The 25,268-nt window shown below is 39.5% G+C and overlaps 1 protein-coding gene across 6 annotated transcripts in view; it reads right to left on the minus strand.

Moving 5' to 3' along the window:
- PPP2R3A (protein phosphatase 2 regulatory subunit B''alpha) overlaps positions 1-25,268 on the minus strand; it is a 221,423-nt gene that overhangs the window by 76,065 nt on the left and 120,090 nt on the right. For all 6 annotated transcript variants that reach the window (XM_055295334.2, XM_055295333.2, XM_055295337.2 and 3 more), the window contains 3 exons: positions 21,735-21,891; positions 16,270-16,318; positions 13,569-13,658 (listed from right to left, as the gene is read on the minus strand). In XM_055295334.2, coding sequence (XP_055151309.1) covers positions 13,569-13,658; positions 16,270-16,318; positions 21,735-21,891 — 296 coding nt within the window. The remainder of the gene's footprint in view (positions 1-13,568; positions 13,659-16,269; positions 16,319-21,734; positions 21,892-25,268) is intronic.

The following is a 25,268-nucleotide window of genomic DNA, read 5'->3' on the forward strand; positions in this document are numbered from 1 at the left end:
ATTCAGTCTATTGTTGTTGGACATTTGGGTTGGCTCCAAGTCTTTGCTATCGTGAATAGTGCCACAATAAACATATGTGTGCATGTGTCTTTATAGCAGCGTGATTTATAGTCCTTTGGGTATATACCCAGTAATGGGATGGCTGGGTCAAATGGTATTTCTAGTTCTAGATCCCTGAGGAATCGCCACACCGACTTCCACAATGGTTGAACTAGTTTACAGTCCCACCAGCAGTGTAAAAGTGTTCCTATTTCTCCACATCCTCTTCAGCACCTGTTGTTTCCTGACTTTTTAATGATGGCCATTCTAACTGGTGTGAGATGGTATCTCATTGTGGTTTTGATTTGCATTTCCCTGATGGCCAGTGATGATGAGCATTTTTTCATGTGTTTTTTGGCTGCATAAATGTCTTCTTTTGAGAAGTGGCTGTTCATATCCTTCACCCACTTTTTGATGGGGTTGTTTGCTTTTTTCTTGTAAATTTGTTTGAGTTCATTGTAGATTCTGGATATTAGCCCTTTGTCAGATGAGTAGGTTGCGAAAATTTTCTCCCATTCTGTAGGTTGCCTGTTCACTCTGATGGTAGTTTCTTTTGCTGTGCAGAAGCTCTTTAGTTTAATTAGATCCCATTTGTCAATTTTGGCTTTTGTTGCCATTGCTTTTGGTGTTTTAGACATGAAGTCCTTGCCCATGCCTATGTCCTCAATGGTATTGCCTAGGTTTTCTTCTAGGGTTTTCATGGCTTTAGGTCTAACATGTAAGTCTTTAATCCATCTTGAATTAATTTTTGTATAAGGTGTAAGGAAGGGATCCAGTTTCAGCTTTCTACATATGGCTAGCCAGTTTTCCCAGCACCATTTATTAAATAGGGAATCCTTTCCCCATTTCTTGTTTTTGTCAGGTTTGTCAAAGATCAGATAGTTGTAGATAAGTGGCATTATTTCTGAGGGCTCTGTTCTGTTCCATTGATCTATGTCTCTGTTTTGGTACTAGTACCATGCTGTTTTGGTTACTGTAGCCTTGTAGTATAGTTTGAAGTCAGGTAGTGTGATGCCTCCAGCTTTGTTCTTTTGGCTTAGGATTGACTTGGCAATGCAGGCTCCTTTTTGGTTCCATATGAATTTTAAAGTAGTTTTTTCCAATTCTGTGAAGAAAGTCATTGGTAGCTTGATGGGGATGGCATTGAATCTATAAATTACCTTGGGTAGTATGGCCATTTTCACGATATTGATTCTTCCAACCCATGAGCATGGAATGTTCTTCCATTTGTTTGTATCCTCTTTTATTTCATTGAGCAGTGGTTTGTAGTTCTCCTTGAAAAGGTCCTTCACATCCCTTGTAAGTTGGATTCCTAGGTGTTTTATTCTCTTTGAAGCAATTGTGAATGGGAGTTCACTCATGATTTGGCTCTCTGTTTGTCTGTGATTGGTGTACAAGAATGCTTGTGATTTCTGTACATTGATTTTGTATCCTGAGACTTTGCTGAAGTTGCTAATCAGCTTAAGGAGATTATGGGCTGAGACGGGTTTTCTAGATATACAATCATGTCATCTGCAAACAGGGACAATTTGACTTCCTCTTTTCCTAATTGAATACCCTTTATTTCCTTCTCCTGCCTGATTGCCCTGGCCAGAACTTCCAGCACTATGTTGAATAGGAGTGGTGAGAGAGGGCATCCCTGTCTTGTGCCAGTTTTCAAAGGGAATGCTTCCAGTTTTTGCCCATTCAGTATGATATTGGCTGTGGGTTTGTCATAGATAGCTCTTATTATTTTGAGATACAACCCATCAATACCTAATTTATTGAGAGTTTTTAGCATGAAGTGTTGTTGAATTTTTCAAAGGCCTTTTCTGCATCTATTGAGATAATCGTGTGGTTTTTGTCTTTGGTTCTGTTTATATGCTGGATTACATTTATTAATTTGCGTATGTTGAACCAGGCTTGCATCCCAGGGATGAAGCCCACTTCATCATGGTGTATAAGCTTTTTGGTGTGCTGCTGGATTCGGTTTGCCAGTATTTTACTGAGGATTTTTGCATCAATGTTCATTAAGGATATTGGTCTGAAATTCTCTTTTTTGGTTGTGTCTCTGCCAGGCTTTGGTATCAGGACGATGCTGGCCTCATAAAATGTGTTAGGGAGGATTCCCTCTTTTTCTATCGACTGGAATAGTTTCAGAAGGAATGGTACCAGTTCCTCCTTGTACCTCTGGTAGAATTCAGCTGTGAATCCATCAGGTCCTGGACTCTTTTTGGTTGGTAAGCTATTGATTATTGCCACAATTTCAGAGCCTGTTATTGGTCTATTCATAGATTCAACTTCTTACTGGTTTAGTCTTGGGAGGGTGTATTTGTTGAGGAATTTATCCATTTCTTCTAGATTTTCTAGTTTATTTGCATAGAGGTGTTTGTAGTATTCCCTGATGGTAGATTGTATTTCTGTGGGATTGGTGGTGATATCCCCTTTTTCATTTTTTATTGCATCTATTTGATTCTTCTCTCTTTTCTTCTTTATTAGTCTTGCTAGAGGTCTATCAATTTTGTTGATCTTTTCAAAAAACCAGCTCCTGGATTCATTAATTTTTTGAAGGGTTTTTTGTGTCTCTATTTCCTTCAGTTCTGCTCTGATTTTAGTTATTTCTAGCCTTCTGCTAGCTTTTGAATGTGTTTGCTCTTGCTTTTCTAGTTCTTTTAATTGTGATGTTAGGGTGTCAGTTTTGGATCTTTAGTGCTTTCTCTTGTGGGCATTTAGTGCTATAAATTTCCCTCTACACACTGCTTTGAATGTGTCCCAGAGATTCTGGTATGTTGTGTCTTTGTTCTTGTTGGTTTCAAAGAACATCTTTATTTCTGCCTTCATTTCGTTATGTACCCAGTAGTCATTCAGGAGCAGGTTGTTCAGTTTCCATGTAGTTGAGCAGTTTTGAGTGAGTTTCTGAATCCTGAGTTCTAGTTTGATTGCACTGTGGTCTGAGAGACAGTTTGTTATAATTTCTGTTCTTTTACATTTGCTGAGGAGAGCTTTACTTCCAACTATGTGGTCAATTTTGGAATAGGTGTGGTGTGGTGCTGAAAAAAATGTATATTCTGTTGATTTGGGGTGGAGAGTTCTGTAGATGTCTATTAGGTCCACTTAGTGCAGAGCTGAGTTCAATTCCTGGATATCCTTGTTAACTTTCTGTCTCGTTGATCTGTCTAATGTTGACAGTGGGGTGTTAAAATCTCCCATTATCATTGTGTGGGAGTTTAATTCCCTTTGTAGGTCACTCAGGACTTGCTTTATGAATGTGGGTGCTCCTCTGTTGGGTGCATATATATTTAGGATAGTTAGCTCTTCTTGTTGAATTGATCCCTTTACCATTATGTAATGGCCTTCTTTGTCTCTTTTGATCTTTGTTGGTTTAAAGTCTATTTTATCAGAGACTAGGATTGCAACCCCTGCCTTTTTTTGTTTTCCATTTGCTTGATAGATCTTCCTCCATCCCTTTATTTTGAGTCTATGTATGTCTCTGCACGTGAGATGGGTTTCCTGAATACAGCACACTGATGGGTCTTGACTCTTTATCCAATTTGCCAGTCTGTGTCTTTTAATTGGAGCATTTAGCCCATTTACATTTAAAGTTAATATTGTTATGTGTGAATTTGATCCTGTCATTATGATGTTAGTTGGTTATTTTGCTCATTAGTTGATGCAGTTTCTTCCTAGCCTTGATGGTCTTTACAATTTGGCATGTTTTTGCAGCAGCTGGTACTGGTTTTTCCTTTCCATGTTTAGTGCTTCCTTCAGGAGCTCTTTTAGGGCAGGCCTGGTGGTGACAAAATCACTCAGCATTTGCTTGTCTGTAAAGTATTTTATTTCTCCTTCACTTATGAATCTTAGTTTGGCTGGATATGAAATTCTGGGCTGAAAATTCTTTTCTTTAAGAATGTTGAATATCGGCCCCCACTCTCTTCTGGCTTGTAGAGTTTCTGCTGAGAGATCAGCTGTTAGTCTGATGGGCTTCCCTTTGTGGGTAACCCGACCTTTCTCTCTGGCTGTCCTTAACATTTTTTCCTTCATTTCCACTTTGGTGAATCTGACAATTATGTGTCTTGGAGTTGCTCTTCTCGAGGAGTGTCTTTGTGGCATTCTCTGTATTTCCTGAATCTGAATGTTGGCCTGCCTTGCTAGATTGGGGAAGTTCTCCTGGATAATATCTTGCAGTGTTTTCCCACTTGGTTCCATTCTCCCCGTCATTTTCAGGTACACCAATCAGAGGTAGGTTTGGTCTTTTCACATAGTCCCATATTTCTTGGAGGCTTTGTTCATTTCTTTTTATTCTTTTTTCTCTAAACTTCCCTTCTCGCTTCATTTCATTCATTTCATCTTCCATCACTGATACCCTTTCTTCCAGTTGTTCGCATCGGCTACCGAGGCTTCTGCAATCTTCGCGTAGTTCTCAAAACTTGGCTTTCAGCTCCATCAGCTCCTTTAAGCCCTTCTCTGTATTGGTTATTCTAGTTATCCATTCGTCTAATTTTTTTTCAAAGTTTTTAACTTCTTTGCTATTGTTTTGAATTTCCTCCCATAGCTCGGAGTAGTTTGATCGTTTGAAGCCTTCTTCTCTCAACTCGTCAAAGTCATCTTCCGTCCAGCTTTGTTCCGTTGCTGGTGAGGAACTGCGTTCCTTTGGAGGAGGAGAGGTGCTCTGCTTTTTAGAGTTTCCAGTTTTTTTGGTCTGTTTTTTCCCCATCTTTGTGGTTTTATCTACTTTTGGTCTTTGATGATGGTGATGTACAGACGGGTTTTTGGTGTGGATGTCCTTTCTGTTTGTTAGTTTTCCTTCTACCAGACAGGACCCTCAGCTGCAGGTCTGTTGGAGTTTACTAGAGGTCCACTCCAGACCCTGTTTGGCTGGGTGTCAGCAGCGGTGGCTGCAGAACAATGGATTTTTGTGAGACCGCAAATTCAGCTGTCTGATAGTTCCTCTGGAATTTTTGTCTCAGAGGAGTACCTGGCCGAGTGAGGTGTCAGTCTGTCCCTACTGGGGGGTGCCTCCCAGTTAGGCTGCTCAGGAGGTCAGGGACCCACTTTAGGAGGCAGTCTGCCTGTTCTCAGATCTCCAGCTGCGTGCTGGGAGAACCACTACTCTCTTCAAAGCTGTCAGACAGGGACATTTAAGTCTGCAGAGGTTCCTGCTGACCTTTTGTCTGTGCCCTGCCCCCAGAAGTGGAGCCTACAGAGGCAGGCAGGCCTCCTTGAGCCTTGGTGGGCTCCACCCAGTTCGAGCTTCCTGGCTGCTTTGTTTACCTGAGCAAGCCTGGGCAATGGTGGGCGCCCCTCCCCCAGCCTCGCTGCTGCCTTGCAGTTTGATCTCAGACTGCTGTGCTAGCAATCAGCGAGACTCCGTGGGCACAGGACCCTCCGAGCCAGGTGCGGGACACAATCTCCTGGTGTGCCATTTTCCAAGCCCGTTGGAAAAGCGCAGTATTAGGGTGGGACTGACCCGATTTGCCAGGTGCCGTCTGTTACCCCTTTCTTTGACTAGGAAAGGGAACTCCCTGACCCCTTGCGCTTCCCGAGTGACGCAATGCCTCGCCCTGCTTCGGCTTGCGCACAGTGCGCTGCACTGACTGTCCTGCACCCACTGTTTGGCACTCCTTAGTGAGATGAACCCGGTACCTCAAATGGAAATGCAGAAATCATCTGTCTTTGTCGCTCATGCTGGGAGCTGTAGACTGGAGCTGTTCCTATTTGGCCATTTTGGCTCCACCCCCCCCCCCCCTTTTTTTTTTTTTTAAAGTAATAATGGTTTTAGTACAAAAGGGGCACGGGAGTGGCCTCTGGCCTCTAAGATCTCTTTGTGTCTTGAAATTCCTCGTTACTTAAGAGAACCAAAATCAGGCAAAAGGGAATAAAGTAAATGTTGATTTTGACCAAGGATTTAACAGTACTGAAGTGAAAGACAACTTATTTTACTGTGAAATAGAAACTGAAATACTTTAGTTACTTGCATTTTCAATTAAGAACTAAGATAATCTTCTCTTTACAATAAATAAAGCTAAAGTACACCCTTCAGTTCTTTGTTAATAGCCCATAAGAGAGAAAGAAAGGGCCGGTCGCGGTGGCTCATGCTTGTAATCCCAGCACTTTGGGAGGCCGAGGCGGGCAGATCATGAGGTCAGGAGATTGAGACCACAGTGAAACTCCGTCTCTACTAAAAATACAAAAAATTAGCCGGGCATGGTGGTAGGCGCCTGTAGTCCCAGCTACTCGGAGAGGCTGAGCAGGAGAATGGCATGAACCCGGGAGGTGGAGCTTGCAGTAAGCCGAGATTGCGCCACTGCACTCCAGCCTGGGCGACAGAGCAAGACTCTGTCTCAAAAAAAAAAAAAAAAGAGAGAAGGAAAGTTACTATGCAAAGATAGATATACTGCCTGAATATTTGCCAAAGGCACATAACTGCTTTTAAATATCTGAAAGATGTGGTAGATCAATCAGATATAATTCTCTGAATATTGGAGACCATAAGGATCAATGAATGAAAGAGAAAAATGAACAGGATGCCTCAGTGGATAGTTACCTGTCCCTGAAAAGTTTAGCAGCAGGGGCTGGATGGATAATACATGCAGGACATGTTCAGAGGGTATTTTCTTATTGAAAGTACTGGATACTCTCTAAAGTTTCTTTCAGTGCAGATTTTTTTTTTTTTTTCTTACCAAATGTAACTGATCTTCTCAGAGCCTAAAAGTATTGACTATTTATTGTAGGAAAATTGGAAAACAGAAAACACAGAAGGAATAACTGACCAGAGAGCACTAGTGTTAAATTTCTGCTATATTTACCACCAATATTTGGTTTTTCAAAGCATAATGATATTAATGACAAACTATATTTCTAAAATTGTAGACATAAACAAAATTATTATTATTATTTTTTTTTGTGAGACAAAGTCTCGCTCTGTCGCCCAGGCTGGAGTGCAGTGACACGATCGCAGCTCACTGCAACCTTCCTCACCTCCTCCCCCACCCCTGGGTTCAAGCGATTCTTGTGCCTCAGCCTCCCAAGTAGCTGGGACTACAGCCATGAGCTAAGATTACTTCCTTACCTTTCCTTGGACTGAACAAAATTAAGTGCTGAGCCAGTGATTTCTTACCCCTAATATAAACTCCTGTATGCTATTCAAGAAAGTTATTGGAAACTCCATTATTGCTTAGGCAGTAACTAAATGTATATTCTGTTGCGTATTCAATATACATATTTTATTATTTACTACTGTGAAAAGCACTGGCCTAGTGCCCTTCGGCATAACAAAGGTGAATGGAATAGCTCCTGGAGATGATACCTAGCCAGATGACTAAGGTAGAAGCAGAATATGATAAAAACCAGCACAGAGAGATTAAAGGACATACCGAAAGAGGGTTTGCAAGAGTTTGTCCACAGAAAACAATCTACCCAGATACTTTCCATATCTACCTCTGTTACCAGCCATAGGAAAGACTCTAGATCCTAATTTCGTATGCAGCATTTCATGCATGATTAATCACACCTTAGTGAATTTATTACTTTTTTTATGAAATTCATTTTTTCAACCCATGTAATTCATAAGCCAGAAATCCAATTTCTGCAAAGTGGTGCCTGTTCCATTTTCTTAAATAAGAGTTTGATTTTCATTCTATAGACAGTCCCTGACTTATGATGGTTTGACTTAGAATTTTTTGACTTTACAATGGTGTGAAAGCCATATGCATTCATTAGAAACTGCACTTTAAGTACCAATACAATCATTCTGTTTTCACTTTCAGTACAGTATTCAATAAATTATATGAGATATTCAATACTTTATTATAAAGTAGGCTTTGTGCTAGATGATTTTGCCCAAATGTAGGCTAAGATGTGTTCTGAGTACATTTAAGGCTGGCTAGACTAAGCTATAATGTTCAGTATGTTAGGTGTATTAAATAATTTTTAACTTATATTTTCAAGTGATGCTGGGTTTACCAGGATGTAACACTACTGAAGGGGAGGAGCATCTGTATGACATTTTTGCCAAAATGGTGGACACTATTTTCTGCTCACACTCTGCTTTAGTAAAGCAATGTGAACCACTGAGAGTAACACGCAGGGTACCTAGTAAGTGCCACTAGAAACCAAGGAAGCAAGTATCAATGGGCAAAATCAGTAGTTACTTTCTTATATAATTGGCCTAATTTTGATACTCTTAAGCAATAAGCAATTTCATGACACAAAAAGAACTCTCTTTTAGGGAGTCTACAGCCTAGTTGGAAAGAAGGTAGACATGCAAATGAATGGCATCTGGATGTCAGGCCATATATTACAGTGGTAGAATCCAGGTTTGGGAGAGATACAAACCTGAGTTTGAATCTAAGCTGGGACACTTACGAGCTGCACAGTCTCTTAGAGCTTCTGTTTCATCAACTGAAAAATGGGACCACTGACACCTCAACTCATAGTGATATGAGGACTAAATAAGCCATTACATATAAAATACTAGTCACTGGCAAAGAATGGAATCTCAATATGTGAGCTGTTAGTTAGGAGAAAGGCAACATGCAAGGTCGAAAAGGAGCACCAAAGAAGGAGGTCTAAGAAAGCTTTTGACTCAAAAAACCTTTGTTGGTAACATTCTATGAGAATCCAGTTATGGATCTCATGATGTGAAAAACTGATCTGAAGAGCTCCACTTCTGCTAATGATTACCTAAGTGGGATCATGCCTTCCACGGAGGAAATTGAGGGGACCACCCCCTATAGAAAAAAAAAAAAACAGTTTAAAGATGCTGGAGAATTAACAGGGCAGTGAAGAATTATGGTATCCAGATCTAGAAGAAGAAAATCCAGAGAGGGGCACCTAGCATTTGGGACCATCTTTCCCTTGGGGCATCTGCAGATTCTGGAAGAGGGACCTGAAAGTTTGAGGAACTAAGCCTTGACTTACTAGTATTTTGTTACTGATTTTGGGTCTATATTCAAGAGGGATATCAGTCTGTAGTTTTATTCTCTGGTATGCGTTTGTCTGGTTTTGTTTATAAAATGAGTTGAGAATTATTCCTCCCCTTTCTGTTTTCTGGAAAACGTGGTGCAGAATTTGGTATTATTTCTTCTTCAAATGACTGTAAGAATAACAGTTAAATTATCAGGGCTGGGAGATTTTTCAGGAGGTTCTAAACTGTGAATTCAATTTTCTTTAATAGATATCTGACTATTCAGGTTATGTATTTCTTCTTAGGTGAGTTTTATTAAGTGGTGACTTTAAAGGAAATTGGTCCATTTCATGGAGGTCACCATATTTGTGTGTGTATATGTTATTTGTAGCATTCCTTTATTACGTCGTGAATATCTAATTCCCCTTGAGTCATCCTTTTTAATCCATGGATTATTTAAGAGTGTGTTGTTTAATACCCAAGTGTGTGGAGATTTTCCAGTTGTCTTTCTCGTATTGATTTCTACATTAATTCCATTTTGTTTACAGAACATACTTTCTAGTATTTTAAGTCTTTTTTTTTAAACAGGCTTACCGAAATATATTTCACATATCATATAATTGTTCCTTTTGAAATGTACAACTCAAGGGTTTTTAACATTCACAGAGTTGTATAACCATCACTACAATTAATATAGGGACATTTTCATCACCTACAAAAAGAGACTCCACACCCATTAGCACTCATTCCTCATTTCACCACAGGCTCTCCATGGATTAGGCAACCATTAACCTATTTCCTGTTTCTATACATTTGTCTATTCTGGACAATTCATATAAATGAATTCATACAGTATGTGGTATTTTCTGACTGGCATCTTTTACTTCACATAAGGTTTTCAAGATCCAATTGTGCGTAGTATGTATCAGTACTTCATTTCTCTTTACTGCTGTATAATACTTGATTATATGAATAGATCACATTTGTTTATCTTGGGCTGATCCCAACTTTTGGCTATTGTGAATGATGCTGCTATGAAAATGGGTGTACGAGTTTTTGTGTGGACATGTTTTCATATATCTTGAGTATATACCTAAGGAGTGGAATTGCTAGGTCATATGATAACTCTATGTTTAACCATTTGAGGAAATGTCAGACTTTTCCGTAACGGCTGCACCATTTTACATTTCTATTGTAATGTATGAGGGTTCCGATTTTTCCACATGCTTGGCAGCACCTGTTATTATCTGACACTTTGATAACTATCCTAGTGTGAAGCAGTATCTCACTGTGGTTTTGATTTGCACTTCTCTGATGACTAATGATGTCAAGCATCTTTTCATGTGCTTATTGGCCACACATATATCTTCTTTGGAGAAACGTCTATTCAGATCCTTTGCCCATTTTTTAAATTGGGCAATCTTTCTATTATTGAGTTGTAAGTGTTGTTTATATGTTCTAGATACAAGTTCCTTATCAGATATATCATCTGCAAATATCTTCTTCCATGCTGTGGGTTGTCTTTTTACTTTCTTGATCACATCTTTTGATGCACAAAAGTATTAACTTTTTCTTTTTTTTGAGATGGGGTCTGTCACCATCTGTCACCCCAGGTTGGAGTACAGTGATGTGATCTCAACTCACTGCAACCTCTGCCTCCCAGGCTCAAGTGATCCTCCCACTTCAGCCTCCCAAGTAGCTTGGACCACAGGCGCGTGCCACTGTGCCTGGTTACATTTTGTATTTCTGGTAGAGAGGGGGTTTCACCATGTTGCCCAGGCTGGTATTGAATTCCTGAGCTCAGGCAATCCACCTGCCTTGGCCTCCCAAAGTACTGGAAATACTGGCGTGAGTCACCACATCCAGCCAAAAGTTTAAAATTTTGATGAAGTCCAATTCATCGACTTTTTCTTTTGATACTTATGCTTTTGGTGTCACATCTAAGAAACTGCCTAACCAAGGTCGTGAAAATTTACTCTTCTATTTTCTTCTAAATTTTTTATAGTATTAGCTCATACATTTTGGGCTGTGATCCATTTGACTTAATTTTTGTAGTATGTGAACTAGGGGTCCAAAGGCAAGGTTGATACAAACGTAATTGCAGTTTTGGCCACTGAAAGAAATTGCAAAAACCACAATTACTTTTGCACCAACCTAATATTATTTTGTACGATATCCAGTTGTTCTGGCACTATTTATTAAAAACACTGTTTTTTTCCCCATTGGATCGTCTTGGCACCCAGCATTCATGTTGAAAATCAATTAGCCATATATGTGAGGATATATTTCTGAACTCTCAATTCAATTTTGTTTATTTTTATGTCCATCATGATACGAGTACCACACAGTCTTGTTTACTTTCACTTTGTAGTGAAATATTTCGGAATAGGGAAGTATGAGTCCTACATTTTTTCTGTACTTTTTCAGCATTGTTTTGGTTACTGTGGTCCCTTTGTATTTCCATAGGAATTCAATATTCAGCTTTTCCATTTCTGGAAAAAAAATAAAAACCATCGAAAAACAAAAAAAGCTTTTGACTCAAAGTAACTAGTATTTTTTTTTTTTTTTTTTTTTGGAGACGGAGTCTCACTCTGTCGCCCAGGCTGGAGTGCAGTGGTGCAATCTTGGCTCACTGCAAGCTCCGCCTCCCAGGTTCATGCCATTCTCCTGCCTCAGCCTCCCGAGTCTCTGGGACTACAGGCGCCTGCCACCACACCTGGCTAATTTTTTTATTTTTAGTAGAGACAGGGTTTCACCGTGTTAGCCAGGATGGTCTCGATCTCCTGACCTCTTGATCCACCCTCCTCGGCCTCCCAAAGTGCTGGGATTATAGGCGTGAGCCACTGCACCCGGCCCCAAAGTAACTAGTATTTTGTTAGGAATCTGTAGATCAGTTTGGGAATTACTGCTATCTTAACAATGATCCATGAACATGGGATGTCTTCATTTTATTTAGATCTTTAATTTTTTTTTTTTTTTTTTGTGATGGAGTTTTGCTCTTGTCACCCAGGCTGTAGTGCAATGGTGTGATCTCAGCTCACTGCAACCTCCGCCTCCTGGGTTCAAGCAATTCTTCTGCCTCAGCCTCCCATGTAGCTGGGATTATAGGCATATATCACCATGCCTGGCTAATTTTTTATATTTTTAGTAGAGACGGGGTTTCATCATGTTGGCCAGGCTGGTCTCGAACTCCTGATCTCAGGTGATCTGCCCACCTCAGCCTCCCAAAGTGCTAAAATTACAGGCGTGAGCCACTGCAACCCAGCTGAAAATCCAAAACTTTTTGAGTACCAACAAGATGCTCAAAACTCATACTCAAAGGAAATACTCACTGGAGCATTTTGGATTTCAGATTTGGGATGCTCACTGGTAAGTGTAACAAACGGTTCAAAATCTGAAGAAAATCCAAAATCTGAAACACTTTTGATCTCAAGAATTTCAGATAAGAGATACTCTACTCTGCCTGTATATGAAAAAGAGTAGCATATATATGAACTTTTAGTATTTTTTTCTGGGTATTAAAATTACTGGTATTAAAATTTATTTTTCTTCTGCTCATTCATGTTTTCTAAATAAATTATTACTTTTGAAATGGAAAACAAAGTTATTTAAAAATAACCTAACAAGCTCTCCAAGAAATGGCTTATTTTTATTTCAACATCTTCTAAACAATATATTCAACATTTATTTTTTTAGAGTTGGTGTCCTGCTCATTATACCCAGGATGGAGTATAATGGCATGATCCTAGCTCACTACAGCCTCAAACTCCTGACCTCAAGTGATCCTCCTGTCTCAGCCTCTCGAGTAGCTAGTACTACAGGTGTGCATCACCATTTCCAGCTATTTAAAACATTTATCTGTAGAGATGGAGTCTCGTTATGTTGCCCAGGCTGGTCTCAAACTCCTGGCCTCAAGCAATCCCTCCTGCCTTGGCCTCCCAAAGTTCTGGCATTACAGATGTGGGCCACCACACCTGGACATATTCAACATTTAGATAACTTTTCGAACCAATATTAAGATAGTTGAGTTAGTTATACCTGCAAGTACCATCAAGGTCTATAACCCCTCCCTCCCTTGGTACTGAGCACAAACTACAGTGCATTGTGTTATACAAAGTAGGGATAAGAAGCGAGGCATCTAGATTTTTTGCCTAAACAAGAGATGGAAAGAAAGAAATGTGTAAATTAATAACTCCAATCAAGGTATGTCTGGGAGTGCCAAGGAAAAGCATAGATGATTTCAACTGGCAGACTGAGGATGTGTTCTTATACACTAGTCATCCACAATTTGCTTTCCCTCTCTAATAGTAATGGTTTACCATTTAACCAGTAAGATGATAAAACAAGTAATTCATAGCATCTATTCCCATATTCCACATGAATGCTTACTAGCCCTACTTGTCATCAGCTTACATGTCACTTCACCTTTGTTTCTGTGGGTAATAGCACTTCTCTTGATATGCCATGAACATGGATTCAGTGCCAATCTCCTGAGACGGAGAGCTCCGAGACGGCAGAAACTAAGCCTAATTCATCTTAGTATTGCCAGGTTGAGTTGGCTTCACTAGGTATAATATGCACCATGGCTTTTTCAAGCTTTGTGCATGTGTTGAACATCTTGGCAAAGGAAACTTAGAAATCATACCTGGTAGGATTCCTTTTGTCTTCTTCAGAGATCAAAAACCAAACAAAATCTGCATAGCTCATTCTTCCCTCTTTCTGTATTGTTTTTCCCCTGAAGAAAACACATGGTTATAAAATTTCCTGAGCAATTACTCAGAACCATTTATCAGGATGATAGGCTAAGAAATAAAGTAATATGTCAGTTAAAATTTTTTAAAATTATAATGCTAAATGCCTCATAAAGGGCAACCCTTCCACAGCCTATCTTATTTTCAAAGGCCTAGAGGGTGAAACCAGAAGGCATTTGCAAATATGAAGAAAAGAAATCTGGTTTTTAATATGAATGCAAATAATCACTGGGATAAAATACTGTTACTTGTATTTAGATATAGGATTAATACTCATGTTAGGCATCAATGGAAGATACCTCAAAATAATAAGAGCCGTCTATGACAAACACATAGCTAGCATTATACTGAATGGACAAAAGCTAGAAGCAATCCCCTTAAGAACAAGAACAAGACAAGGATGACCACTCTCACCACTCTATTCAACATAGTACTGGAAGTCTTAGCCAGAGCAATCAGGCAAGAGAAAGAAATAAAACACATCCAAATAGGAAAAGTCAAATTATCTCTCTTTGCTGACAACATGATTCTATACCTAGAAAAGCCTGAAAACTATGCCAAAAGGCTTTCAGAACTAATAATAATTTCATTAAAGTTTCAGGATACAAAATCAATGTATAAAAATCAGTAACATTTCAATACACCAATAGCATTCAAGCTGAAAGCCAAATCAAGAATGCAATCCCATTTACAATAGCCACACACACACAAAATAAAATACCTAGGAATACAGCTAACCAAGGAGGTGAAAAATCTCTACAGGGAGGACTATAACACTCTGCTGAAAGAAATCAGAGATAACACAAACTAATGGAAAAACATTCCATGGTCATGGATAGGAAGACTCAATATCGTTAAAATAGCCATACTCCCCAAAGCAATTTACAGATTCAATGTTATTCTTATTAAACTAATGTTGTTTTTCACAGACATTCTAAAATTCATATGGAACCAAAAACAAAGCCCCAATAGCTAAAGCAATCTTAAGCAAAAACAGCCAAGCCAGAGGTATCATAGTACCTGACTTCAAACTATACTATAAGGCTACTGTAACCAAAACAGCATGGTACTGGTACAAAAACAGACACACAGACCAATGGAGCAGAATAGAGAGCCCAGAAATAAAGCTGTACACGTACAACCATCTGATATTTGACAAAGTTGATAAAAACAAGCAATGGGAAAAAGACTCCCTATTCAATAAACAGTGCTGGGATAACTGAGTAGCTATATGCAGAAGAATGAAACCGAACCCTTACTTTTCCCCATGTATAAAAAAAAATTCACAATGGATTAAAGACTTAAATTTCAGACCTCAAACTATAACAATCCTAGAAAAAAACCCTAGGAAATACCCTTCTTGACATTAGCCTAGGCAAATAATTTATGGCTAAGTCCTCAAAAGCAATTGCAACACAACCAAAAATTGATGATTGGGACCTAATTAAACTAAAGAGCTTTTGCACAGCAAAAGAAACTATCAACAGATTTAACAAACTACCTACAGAATGGGAGAAAATATTCTCAAACTATGTATCCAACAGAGGTCTAATATCCAGACTGTATAACGAACTTAAATCAACAAGCAAAAAACAACCCCATTTAAAAATGGGCAAAGGACATGAACGGACACTTCTCAAAAGAAGACATACAGGCAGCCAGCAAACACGAAACAATCTCAACATCACTCATCATTAGAGAAATGCAAATCAAAACCACAAGATAACATCTCCCAACAGTCAGAATGTAAACTACTAAAAAGTCAAAATATAACACATGTTGGTGAGGCTGTGGAGAAAAGGGAATGCTTATACACTGTTAGTGGGAATGTAAATGGGTCCAGCTGTGGTGAAGAGCAGTTGATTTCTCAGAGAACTTGAAACAGAACTACCATTCGACCCAGCAATCCCATTACTGGGCATATACCCAAAGGAAAATAAATCATTCTACCACAGAGATACATGTACTTGTATGTTTATCCAGCACTATTCACAATAGCAAGACATGGAATCAACCTAGATGCCTACCAACAGTAGACTGGATAAAGAAAATGTGGTTCATATATACCACTGAATACTATGCAGCCATAAAAATTACGAAATCATGTCCCTGCAGCAACATGGAGGCAGCTGAAGGCCATCATCCTAAGCGAATTAACACAGGAACAGAAAACCAAATACCATATGTTCTCACTTGTAAGTGGAAGCTAACGTTGAGTACACATGGACATAAAGATGGGAACAATGGACACTGGGGACTGCTGAAGTGGGTAGGGAGTGAGCACAGTGAGGGCTGAGGGACTGCCTGTTGGGTGTTATGCTCACTGCCTGTGTGACAGGATCCTCCATACACCAAATCTCATCATCACGCAGTGTACCCATGTGACAGACCTGCACGTGTACCCTCCTGAATCAGAAAAGTTGAAATTTTTTTTTAAAAAAGAATTACTGTCTTGTATTAAGCCATAACTATGTTTTATAGGATATTACTTGGTCCAATAGCACTGCCAAATTATTCAGGAAGCTTTGCTAAAATGAGATCGTTATGGTATTACTTGTAGTTCATTTTTAAACACAGCATTAAATGTTTTCTTACCTTGTTACTGCCCCAGAGAATATCCTTTCAATAATCCTGTTTGATGAAGCTAAATGTAGATTAAAAAAAATTACAAAGCTAGTTAGAAACATGCTCCATAAAGGCAATACTTTTCACAAATTTGCTTTTCACTAGCTACAAGCTAAACCATAACCATCGTCCATGATGAGAATGTGAGTACATTTTTATTTACACATAATTTTAAAATAACTTAAAAAAATAATAGGCAAATGAATGTGGCTGACATCTGGGAAGTATTAATATAGTTGAATGCTAAGTTAGGTCTGAACATCCTGACAGCTAAGACAAAAATATATAGGATTTGTATTGATCTTATCCAATGAGACCAATTTTCCTATAAACAAGACAAATTTTATCCTTAAACTAAATTCAAGGGGGAACAGATTGTGTAAGCTCCTAAAACAATGGAAAATAAAACAAAACAAAGTTAAAACAATGGAGAATGCTTTTAAGTAGTTTTTTAAAAAGCTACTCAAACACACTACAAACATAACTTTTCTTATATTCCCATTTTATAAAAGTCCAGGGTTTAACATAAGATTTTTAGAAATTCCATCAGGAAGTTTTATTCACAGAGACAATCATAGCTTAAGTTAGCATGTTGGTGTGTGAGAGAGAGAGAGACATGACTAGAGACCTGTTCTTTCATTTATTTATTTATTTTTGAGACGGAGTTTCGCTCCTGTTGCCCAGGCTGGAGTGCAATGGCGTGATCTCGGCTCACTGCAACCTCCGCCTCCCGGATTCAAGTGATTCTCCTGCCTCAGCTTCCCGAGTAGCTGGGATTACAGGCATGCGCCACCATACCTGGCTAATTTTTTTGTATTTTTATTGGAGACGGGGTTTCTCCATGTTGGTCAGGCTGGTCTCAAACTCACAACCTCAGGTGATCTGCCCACCTCAGCCTCCCAAAGTGCTAGGAATACAGGCGTGAGCCACCATGACCAGCCTGTTCTTTCTTTTAACAGATGCCCCAGGCAATGGCACGCACACTAAAATTTCAGAATCATCAATAAGGTCATTAGAGACTTAGCAGCTATCAGCATTGAATTCTTCTGCACATAGTTAGGTGCAGTTAGCATAAAGGTAAATTGGTTTGGCCAAAGAAAGTTGGTAATATGTGTATTGGTACAGCCGTGCCTGGCCACACACCAAAGCTTATATAAAGACCTTCTATATTTTGCTGAACATTGGTTTATGGGGTTAATTTGTACTAGATAGAAAAAAAGAGGGCTATTTAGGAAAGGTAAGGATATTTAATTGTAAAGCCAAAATCTTTTTTTAAAGGCATTTTTTAGCTTGGGAAGGTTTAGCTTCCTAAAATTGAAGATCATGTTATTCTATGTTGTCTCATTAAGGACAGTCTGGTGAGTGGATAATTATGGAGTATTCAGTGGCCCCTTCTCGCTCTGTCGCCCAGGCTGGAGTACAGTGGCGTGATCTCGGCTTACTGCAACCTCTGCCTCCTGGGTTCAAGCGGTTCTCCTGCCTCAGCCTCCCGAGTAGCTGGGATTACAGGCACGCACCACCATACCCGGCTAATTTTTGTATTTTTAGTAGAGATGGGGTTTCACCATGTTGGTCAGGCTGGTCTTGAACTCCTGACCTCGTGATCCACCTGCCTTGGCCTCCCAAAGTGCTGGGATTACAGGCGTGAGCCACCACGCCTGGCCAACTTTATTTCTTAAATATGCAAAACTCTATGAAACCTGACATCATATACAACAAACCTTTTTTTTTTTTCTTTGAGACAGGGTCTCCCTGTCGCTCAGGCTGGAGTGTAGCAGCACCATCATGGCTCACTGCATCCTCAACTTCCCCAGGTTCAGGAGATCCTCCCATCTCAGCCTCCTGAGTAGCTGGGACTACAGGCATATGCTACCACATCCGACTGATATTTGTATTTATTTTGTCATTTGAAAGACATTTTTTAATTTTTAATTTTTTTATTTTTTGTAGAGACAGGGTCTCACCATGTTGCCCAGGCTGGTCTTGAACTCTTGGGTTCAAGTGATCCACTTGCCTTGGCCTCCCAAAAGTGCTGGTATTGCAGGCATGAGCCACTGCCCCCTGCCTGATGAGCCTTTTCTTAAGATGCATACCATTAGTAACAGCCATACCAAAACACAAAAACAAAATTCAATGCATTTATTTAAGATTCATACTCTGCTATATCTAATAAGCTAAAGTATCATTTAAAAGTCAACAGTTCTTGAGAAGGCATTTAAGGACAGAACAGGGACAATCTTATGAGAGAAAAATGAATCAATGTATCTTGGTGCTCAGTTAATATTAAATCAGGCTGGGCATGGTGGATCATGCCTGTAATCCTAGCACTTTGGCAGGCCAAGGCAGATGGACTGCTTGAGCTCAGGAGTTTGATACCAGCCTGGGCAACAAGGCAAAACCCCATCTGTATTAGTCTGTTCTCACGCTGCTAATAACGACATACCTGAGACTGGGTAATTTATAAAGGAAAGAGGTTTAATGGACTCACAGTTCCACATGGCTGAGGAGGCCTCACAATCATGGTGGAAGGCAAAGCAGAAGCAAAGGCACATCTTACATGGCAGCAGGGGTGTGTGCAGGGGAACTCCCCTTTCTAAAACCATGAGCTCTCATGAGACTTACTCTATCATGAGAGCAGCACAGGGAAGACCTGCCCCATGACTGAATTAACTCCTACCTGGTCCCTCCCATTTCACATGGGGATTATGGGAGCTACGATTCAATATGAGATTTGAGTGAGGACACAGCCAAACCATATTGTTCCAACCATGGCTCCTCCCATATCTCAGGTCTCCACATTTCAAAACCAATCATGCCTTCGCAACAGTCCCCCCAAAGTCTTAACTCATTTCAGCATTAACTCAAAAGTCCACAGTCCAAAGTCTCATCTGAGACAACCCAACTTCCTTCTACCTATAAGCTTGTAAAATCAAAAACAAGTTAGTTACTTCCTAGATACAACAGGGATACAGGTATTGGGTAAATACACCTGTTCCAAATGGGAGAAATCAGCCAAAACAAAGGGGCTACAGGCCCCATGCAAGTCCGAAATCCAATACTGCAGTCATTAAACCTTAAAGTTCCAAAATGATCTCCTTTGACTCTGACTCACATCCAGGGCACACTGATGCAAGAGGCAGGTTCCCATGGCCTTCGGCAGGTCCACCCCTGTGGCTTTGTAGGGTACAGCTCCCCTCCTTGCTGCTTTCATGGGCTGGCATTGAGTATCTGTGGCTTTTCCAGGTGCATGGTGCAAACTATTGGTGGATCTACCATTCTGGGGCCTGGAGCATGGTGGCCCTCTTCTCACAGCTCCACTAGGCAGTGTCCCAGTAGGGACTCTGTGGGGGCTTCAACCCCACATTTCCCTTCCACACTGCCCTAGCAGAGGTTCTCCATGAGGGCTCTGCCCCTGCAGCAAATTTCTGCCTGGACATCCAGGTGTTTTTATACATCCTCTGAAATCTAGGTGGAGGTTCTCAAAGCTCAATACTTGACTTCTGTGTACCCATAGAACCAACACCACATGGAAGCCACCAAGGCTTGGGGTTTGCATTCTCTGAAACAATGGCCTGAGCTGTATGTTGGCCCCTTTAAGCCATGGCTGGAGCTGAAACAGCTGGGATGCAGGGCACCATGTTCAGAGGCTGCATAGAGCAGGGTGGGGCCCAGGCCTGGCCCAGAAAACCATTTTCCCTCCCAGGCCTCCAGGTCTGTGATGGGAGGGGCTGTCATGATGGTCTCTGACATGCCCTGGAAACATTTTCCCCATTGTTTTGGTGATTAGCATTTGACTCCCCATTACTTAGCAAATTTCTGCAGTGGGCTTGAATTTCTCCCCGGAAAATGGGTTTTAATTTTCTACTGCATTATCAGGCTGCAAATTCTCCAAACTTTTATGCACTGTCACTTCTTGAATGCTTTACTGCTTAGGAATTTCTTCCACCACATACCCCAAATCATCTCTTTCAAGTTCAAAGTTCCACAGATCTCTAGGGCAGGGGCAAAATGCCAAGTCTCTTTGCATAGCAAGAGTGACCTTTACTCCAGTTCCCAACAAGTTCCTCGTCTCCACCTGAGACCACTTCAGCCTGGATTTTATTGTCCATATCACTATCAGCATTTTGGTTAAAGCCATTCAAGTCTCTAGGAAGTTCCAAACTTTCCCACATGTTCCTATCTTTATCTGAGCCCTCCAAACTGTTCCAACCTCTGCCTATTACCTAGTTCCAAAGTCCCTTCCACATTTTCGGGTATCTTTACAGCAGCGCCCCACGCTACTGATACCAATTTACTATATTAGTCTGTTCTCATGCCGCTAGTCAAGACATACCTGAGACTGGGTAATTTATAATGGAAAGAGTTTAATGGACTCATAGTTCCACATGGCTGAGAAGGCCTCACAATCATGGCGGAAGGCAAAGGAGAAGCAACAGCACATGTTACATGGGGGCAGGCAAGAGAGCATGTGCAGGGGTACTCCCCTTTATAAAACCATCAGCTCTCATGAGACTTATTCACTACCATAAGAGCTACATGGGAAAGACCCACCCCCATGATTCAATTACCTGCCACCAGGTCCCTGCCACAACAGGTGGGGATTACGGGAGCTACCGTTTAAGAAGAGATTTAGGTGGGAACATAGCCAAACCATATCACCATCTTTACAAAAAAATACAAAAAAAAATTAGCCAGGTGTGGTGGCATGTGCCTGTAGTCCCAGCTACTTAGGGGCTGAGGTGGTAGGATGGCTTGAGCCCAGGAGGTTGAGGTTACAGTGAGCCGTGTTCATGCTTCTGCACTCCAGCCTAGGTGACAAAGTGAGACGCTGTCTCAAAAAAAAACAAGGATATTAAATCAGTAGGCAACAGGTTCTAGATTTACTGCTGGCAAAAATGAAGCAAAATGGGTATTATCATGTGATATGTAATTTTTTGTTTTCTGACAAAAGAAAGCACACAAAATTCATCTGCAGAGACGTATCTTTCTGGAACAAAATTTCCAAGAGTAAATTTTTGTGAATCCTTGAAAATAAAACTTGGCAATTAGAAACATTATTTTCATGCTTGGCTTTTTATAGAAATATTGTTAAGTGGGAAGGGTTATAAAGGTGTATACATATTCTCTTTCAAACAGATTTACACAGGTGTGGATCTTATTCAATTCATCATCAGAAAATACACACCAGTATAAAGACTCATTGCTTTATCAAAACTGTGATTGGTTACTTACTTCCAAACTCCTTCTCCTACATCTGGCTTTTTATTAATAAAAAATTATATTATCTTCACTCATCCCCTCTTAAAAATTATTGGCCTTTAAAGAGAACTTGATTAGGTTCAGAATTTAGCAAATGGGAGTTTCTCATAATGAGTAGTGATAATTTATGTAACTCTTTAAAATGGTTAAGTCTTAGCATCTACAGAATCACTTACCCTGGTCATTGTATCGAGACAGATCGGCCTGGCTGATGTAGAGGTCATGATCAGTATCTAGTTCCCAGAATTTACAATAAATAACATAGAAATGTTCATAGGAGAAGTAATCTGTAATTTGGTTTATATCTTCCTCTTCTTCCAAAAGTGCTAGGGTCTGAAATTGTATGAAAAGAAGAATTTAAACATTATGAAAAAGCAGCTTTGGCCACTGTGCAGTCTAGCGAATTTCTGTTTTAAACTGAATTAAAAATTTTTTTCTGGTACCAAATCAGAAACCCTTTAATAGGCAACCTCATCCTACCTTTAATCAACCAATCAATCTATAAGCATGTACTGAGCTCTATAATATGCTCAGTGAAGGGTTGGATGCTGTGGAGGACGTAAAAGCAGCGGAAGGGAAGTACCATTACCTTGGGGACTATAGTTGGTCAGAGATCAGAGACTGGCATGAAAAGAACAATTAGTTCATAGTCTTAAATTACTTGGCCAGAAACACATACTGTTTTTAATTTTCAAAGTTATGTGAGCAATATTAAGAGGGGTAGGCATCAACATATAGGGTTTTGTTTTGTAATAAAATTAAGTTTATATCACAAAGGTTACTCATATATACAATAGTGATGATACATGGTGGCCTGGCATAGGCATGGCAGGTAGAGATGCAGGGTCCTGAGCTGGAAGTAAACCTGGGTCTTCCCTGACTCACTGTACTCCCCTACGGCAAACTCCAGAATCAATGATACTGAATCCACAATTCTGTTGTCAGCCAAATTATTATAGAAGTGGACAGATAAAGACATTTTCAGAAGTGAAAGATTCAGAAAGAAAAATAAAAGCACAAAAAAAGTTAAGAAATATAAAAAAATGAAATGGCAGAAATAAAATCAGATACATGAATAGTCACAATAAAGATAAGTGATACATCTCCCTATTAAAATATTTTTTTGATTGAGTATCAAAACCATGCCCCCAAAATAGATCTACCTATATGCATCTATAAGGGATACATCTAAAAAAATATAAGGAAGGTTAAAAAAAAGATGGACAAACATACATGGTTAAATGTTAACAAAAATAAACATGTATCAATATTAATATGGAATGCAAGGTGAAAAACATAAGGGGGCTGGGTGCGGTTGCTCATGCCTGTAATCCCAGCTACTTGGGAGGTTGAGGCAGAGAATTGATTGAAACTGGGAGGCGGAGGTTGCAGTGAGCCGAGATCACGCCACTGCACTCCAACCTGGGCAACAGAGCAAAACTCCATCTCAAAAAAAAAAAAAAAAAAAAAAAGAAACACATGAGGGACAAAGAGGACTATTTCATAACACAAATGTTAGTATTTCGACAAAAAATTATTTTTTAAAATATGAACACTGGAAAACCAAAGTGCTCTGGCAAACTAAAAACAACATAAATTATTATTAAGTTATGGTAAATCTGCTGGATAGAAAATTATGCAGCTAGTAAAAACTATAAAGTTTACACTGAAAACCATGATATAGTAAGTACAAATATAGGATACAAGATTGTACCCACTAAGAACTACGTAAAATCCTGAAAATGCATATATACATATGAATAAGACTAGATGAATACAGACAAAAATTGTACTAGTTGTATAAGGGTGATAAAATATGGTTTTTCTTCAGTCTTCCAAACTTGCTCATAATATTTTGTTTTATAAAATGTCCTTTGATATGTAAGAAGCAGAACACTTTCAATAAAGCACATATTTAGAAGCAAAGAGATATCATTTTTACCCACTGGATTGGCATAAAATGAAGACGACAGCAACTTTTGTTGGTGAGTATGTAAGTGAAAGTAGTGCAGGCTTTTTGGAGGGTAACTTGGCAGACACCACCAAATTAAAAATGCACATACTATCTGATCCAGGATTTTCCCTCCAGTGGTCTATTCTACAGACATTCTTACTCATACCACATACAAGAGGAGGGAACAAGGATGTTCACTGCATTATTGTAATAGAGGAAATCTGAAAATGATTTGGACATCAATAGAGGAATATGTAATTAATTACAGTTTAGCCATGCAATTGATTATGCAGTAGTTGAAAGAATTAGATAGACTTATATGAATGGAAATGAAAAAAACTGAGACACTGTTAAGTGAAAAAACCAACTTAACGCAATAGTATGAACCCATATATTTTTTGAAAACCCTCGAAATAGCAGCCATACAAAACAAAACTACATACTATATGTATATATTTATAAGAGAATAAAACCACAGATGATATGGGTCCCCCTCTGGGGAAAGGGGGTAAAATGGTAGAGCGAAGAATAGTGACTTCTGTTTATTACTCTAGATGTGCTCATATTATTTGAATGTTTTATGAGTATTGTTTAAGTACGAAGAGGAAGACTAAGGAAAGAGGCAGGGAAGGAAAGGGAGGAGAAAATAAATCATGCTCTAGGAAGCAGAACACGAGTTCTTTTTCCAGTTTAGCAACTTACTTTTGTGTGATCTTATACAAATCATTTAAGTATATTTGGGCCTCAAATTTTATCACTGGTTAAAAAAAATGGATTAATTTTAAAAGCTAAGAAAGAAAAAATATGGATTAGGCCAGGCATGGTGGCTCACGCCTGTAATCCCAGGACTTTGGGAGGCTGAGGCAGGTGGATCATGAGGTCGGGAGTTTGAGACCAGCCTGGCCAACACAGTGAAATCCCATTTCTACTAAAAATACAAAAATGGGCTGGGCATGGTGGTGCACGCCTGTAGTCCCAGCTACTCAGGAGGCTAAGGCAGAAGAATTGCTTGAATCCAGAAGGCAGACGTTGTGGTGAACCCAGATCGCACCACTGCACTCCAGCCTGGGCAACAGAGCAAAATTTTGTCTCAAAAAAAAAAAAAATTATGGATTATAAAAATGATTCAGAAACTACAACCTATAATGTGCTTCAGGAAAGTGGGGGATTATCATCATTACTCTTGAGGTATTATGGAATTACTGCCATTTTAACCCATCCCATATTACCTACTGAGAGCCCAGGCAGGCATCGGGTGTTCAATAAATATCAACACTGACTGTGATGATCACTGTTCATTTTAGAATAAAAAAATGTTTGTATATCCATCATGGACTGCTAATTTTGCCAAGTCTTCATTACTCTGTCTCAGATGAAGATAGGAAAAAATAAAGAGTAAATAAGGTTGTATTATTAGGCTAAATTCCATTTAGTATGATACTTAAAAATAAAATATTTCATTTTCTTCCAAGTGTGAACAATTTCACTTTCTTTATGTTTACAGAAGCTTAAACAATCAGGCATGAAGGTTACTTCGGTAAAAGGCTCCCACTAGTGGTCAATACTTTCTCTCTCATTTGGTAATATGAATAAAATAATTGAATGAAATGTATTCTTTCTTAAAAGGAATTTTTAGTACTTTTTCTCTAGCAGGTGCTGGATACAGAGTCATTGCTGAAAGGATCAAGTTTAAAATCTTCCAAGGCCTTTCCAAGACCCTTCCCAACCTAGCCCCAGCCCACCCCTCCAGGCTTAT

This window comes from Symphalangus syndactylus, chromosome 10, assembly GCF_028878055.3.
Source record: "Symphalangus syndactylus isolate Jambi chromosome 10, NHGRI_mSymSyn1-v2.1_pri, whole genome shotgun sequence".
Classification (NCBI taxonomy): domain Eukaryota; kingdom Metazoa; phylum Chordata; class Mammalia; order Primates; family Hylobatidae; genus Symphalangus; species Symphalangus syndactylus.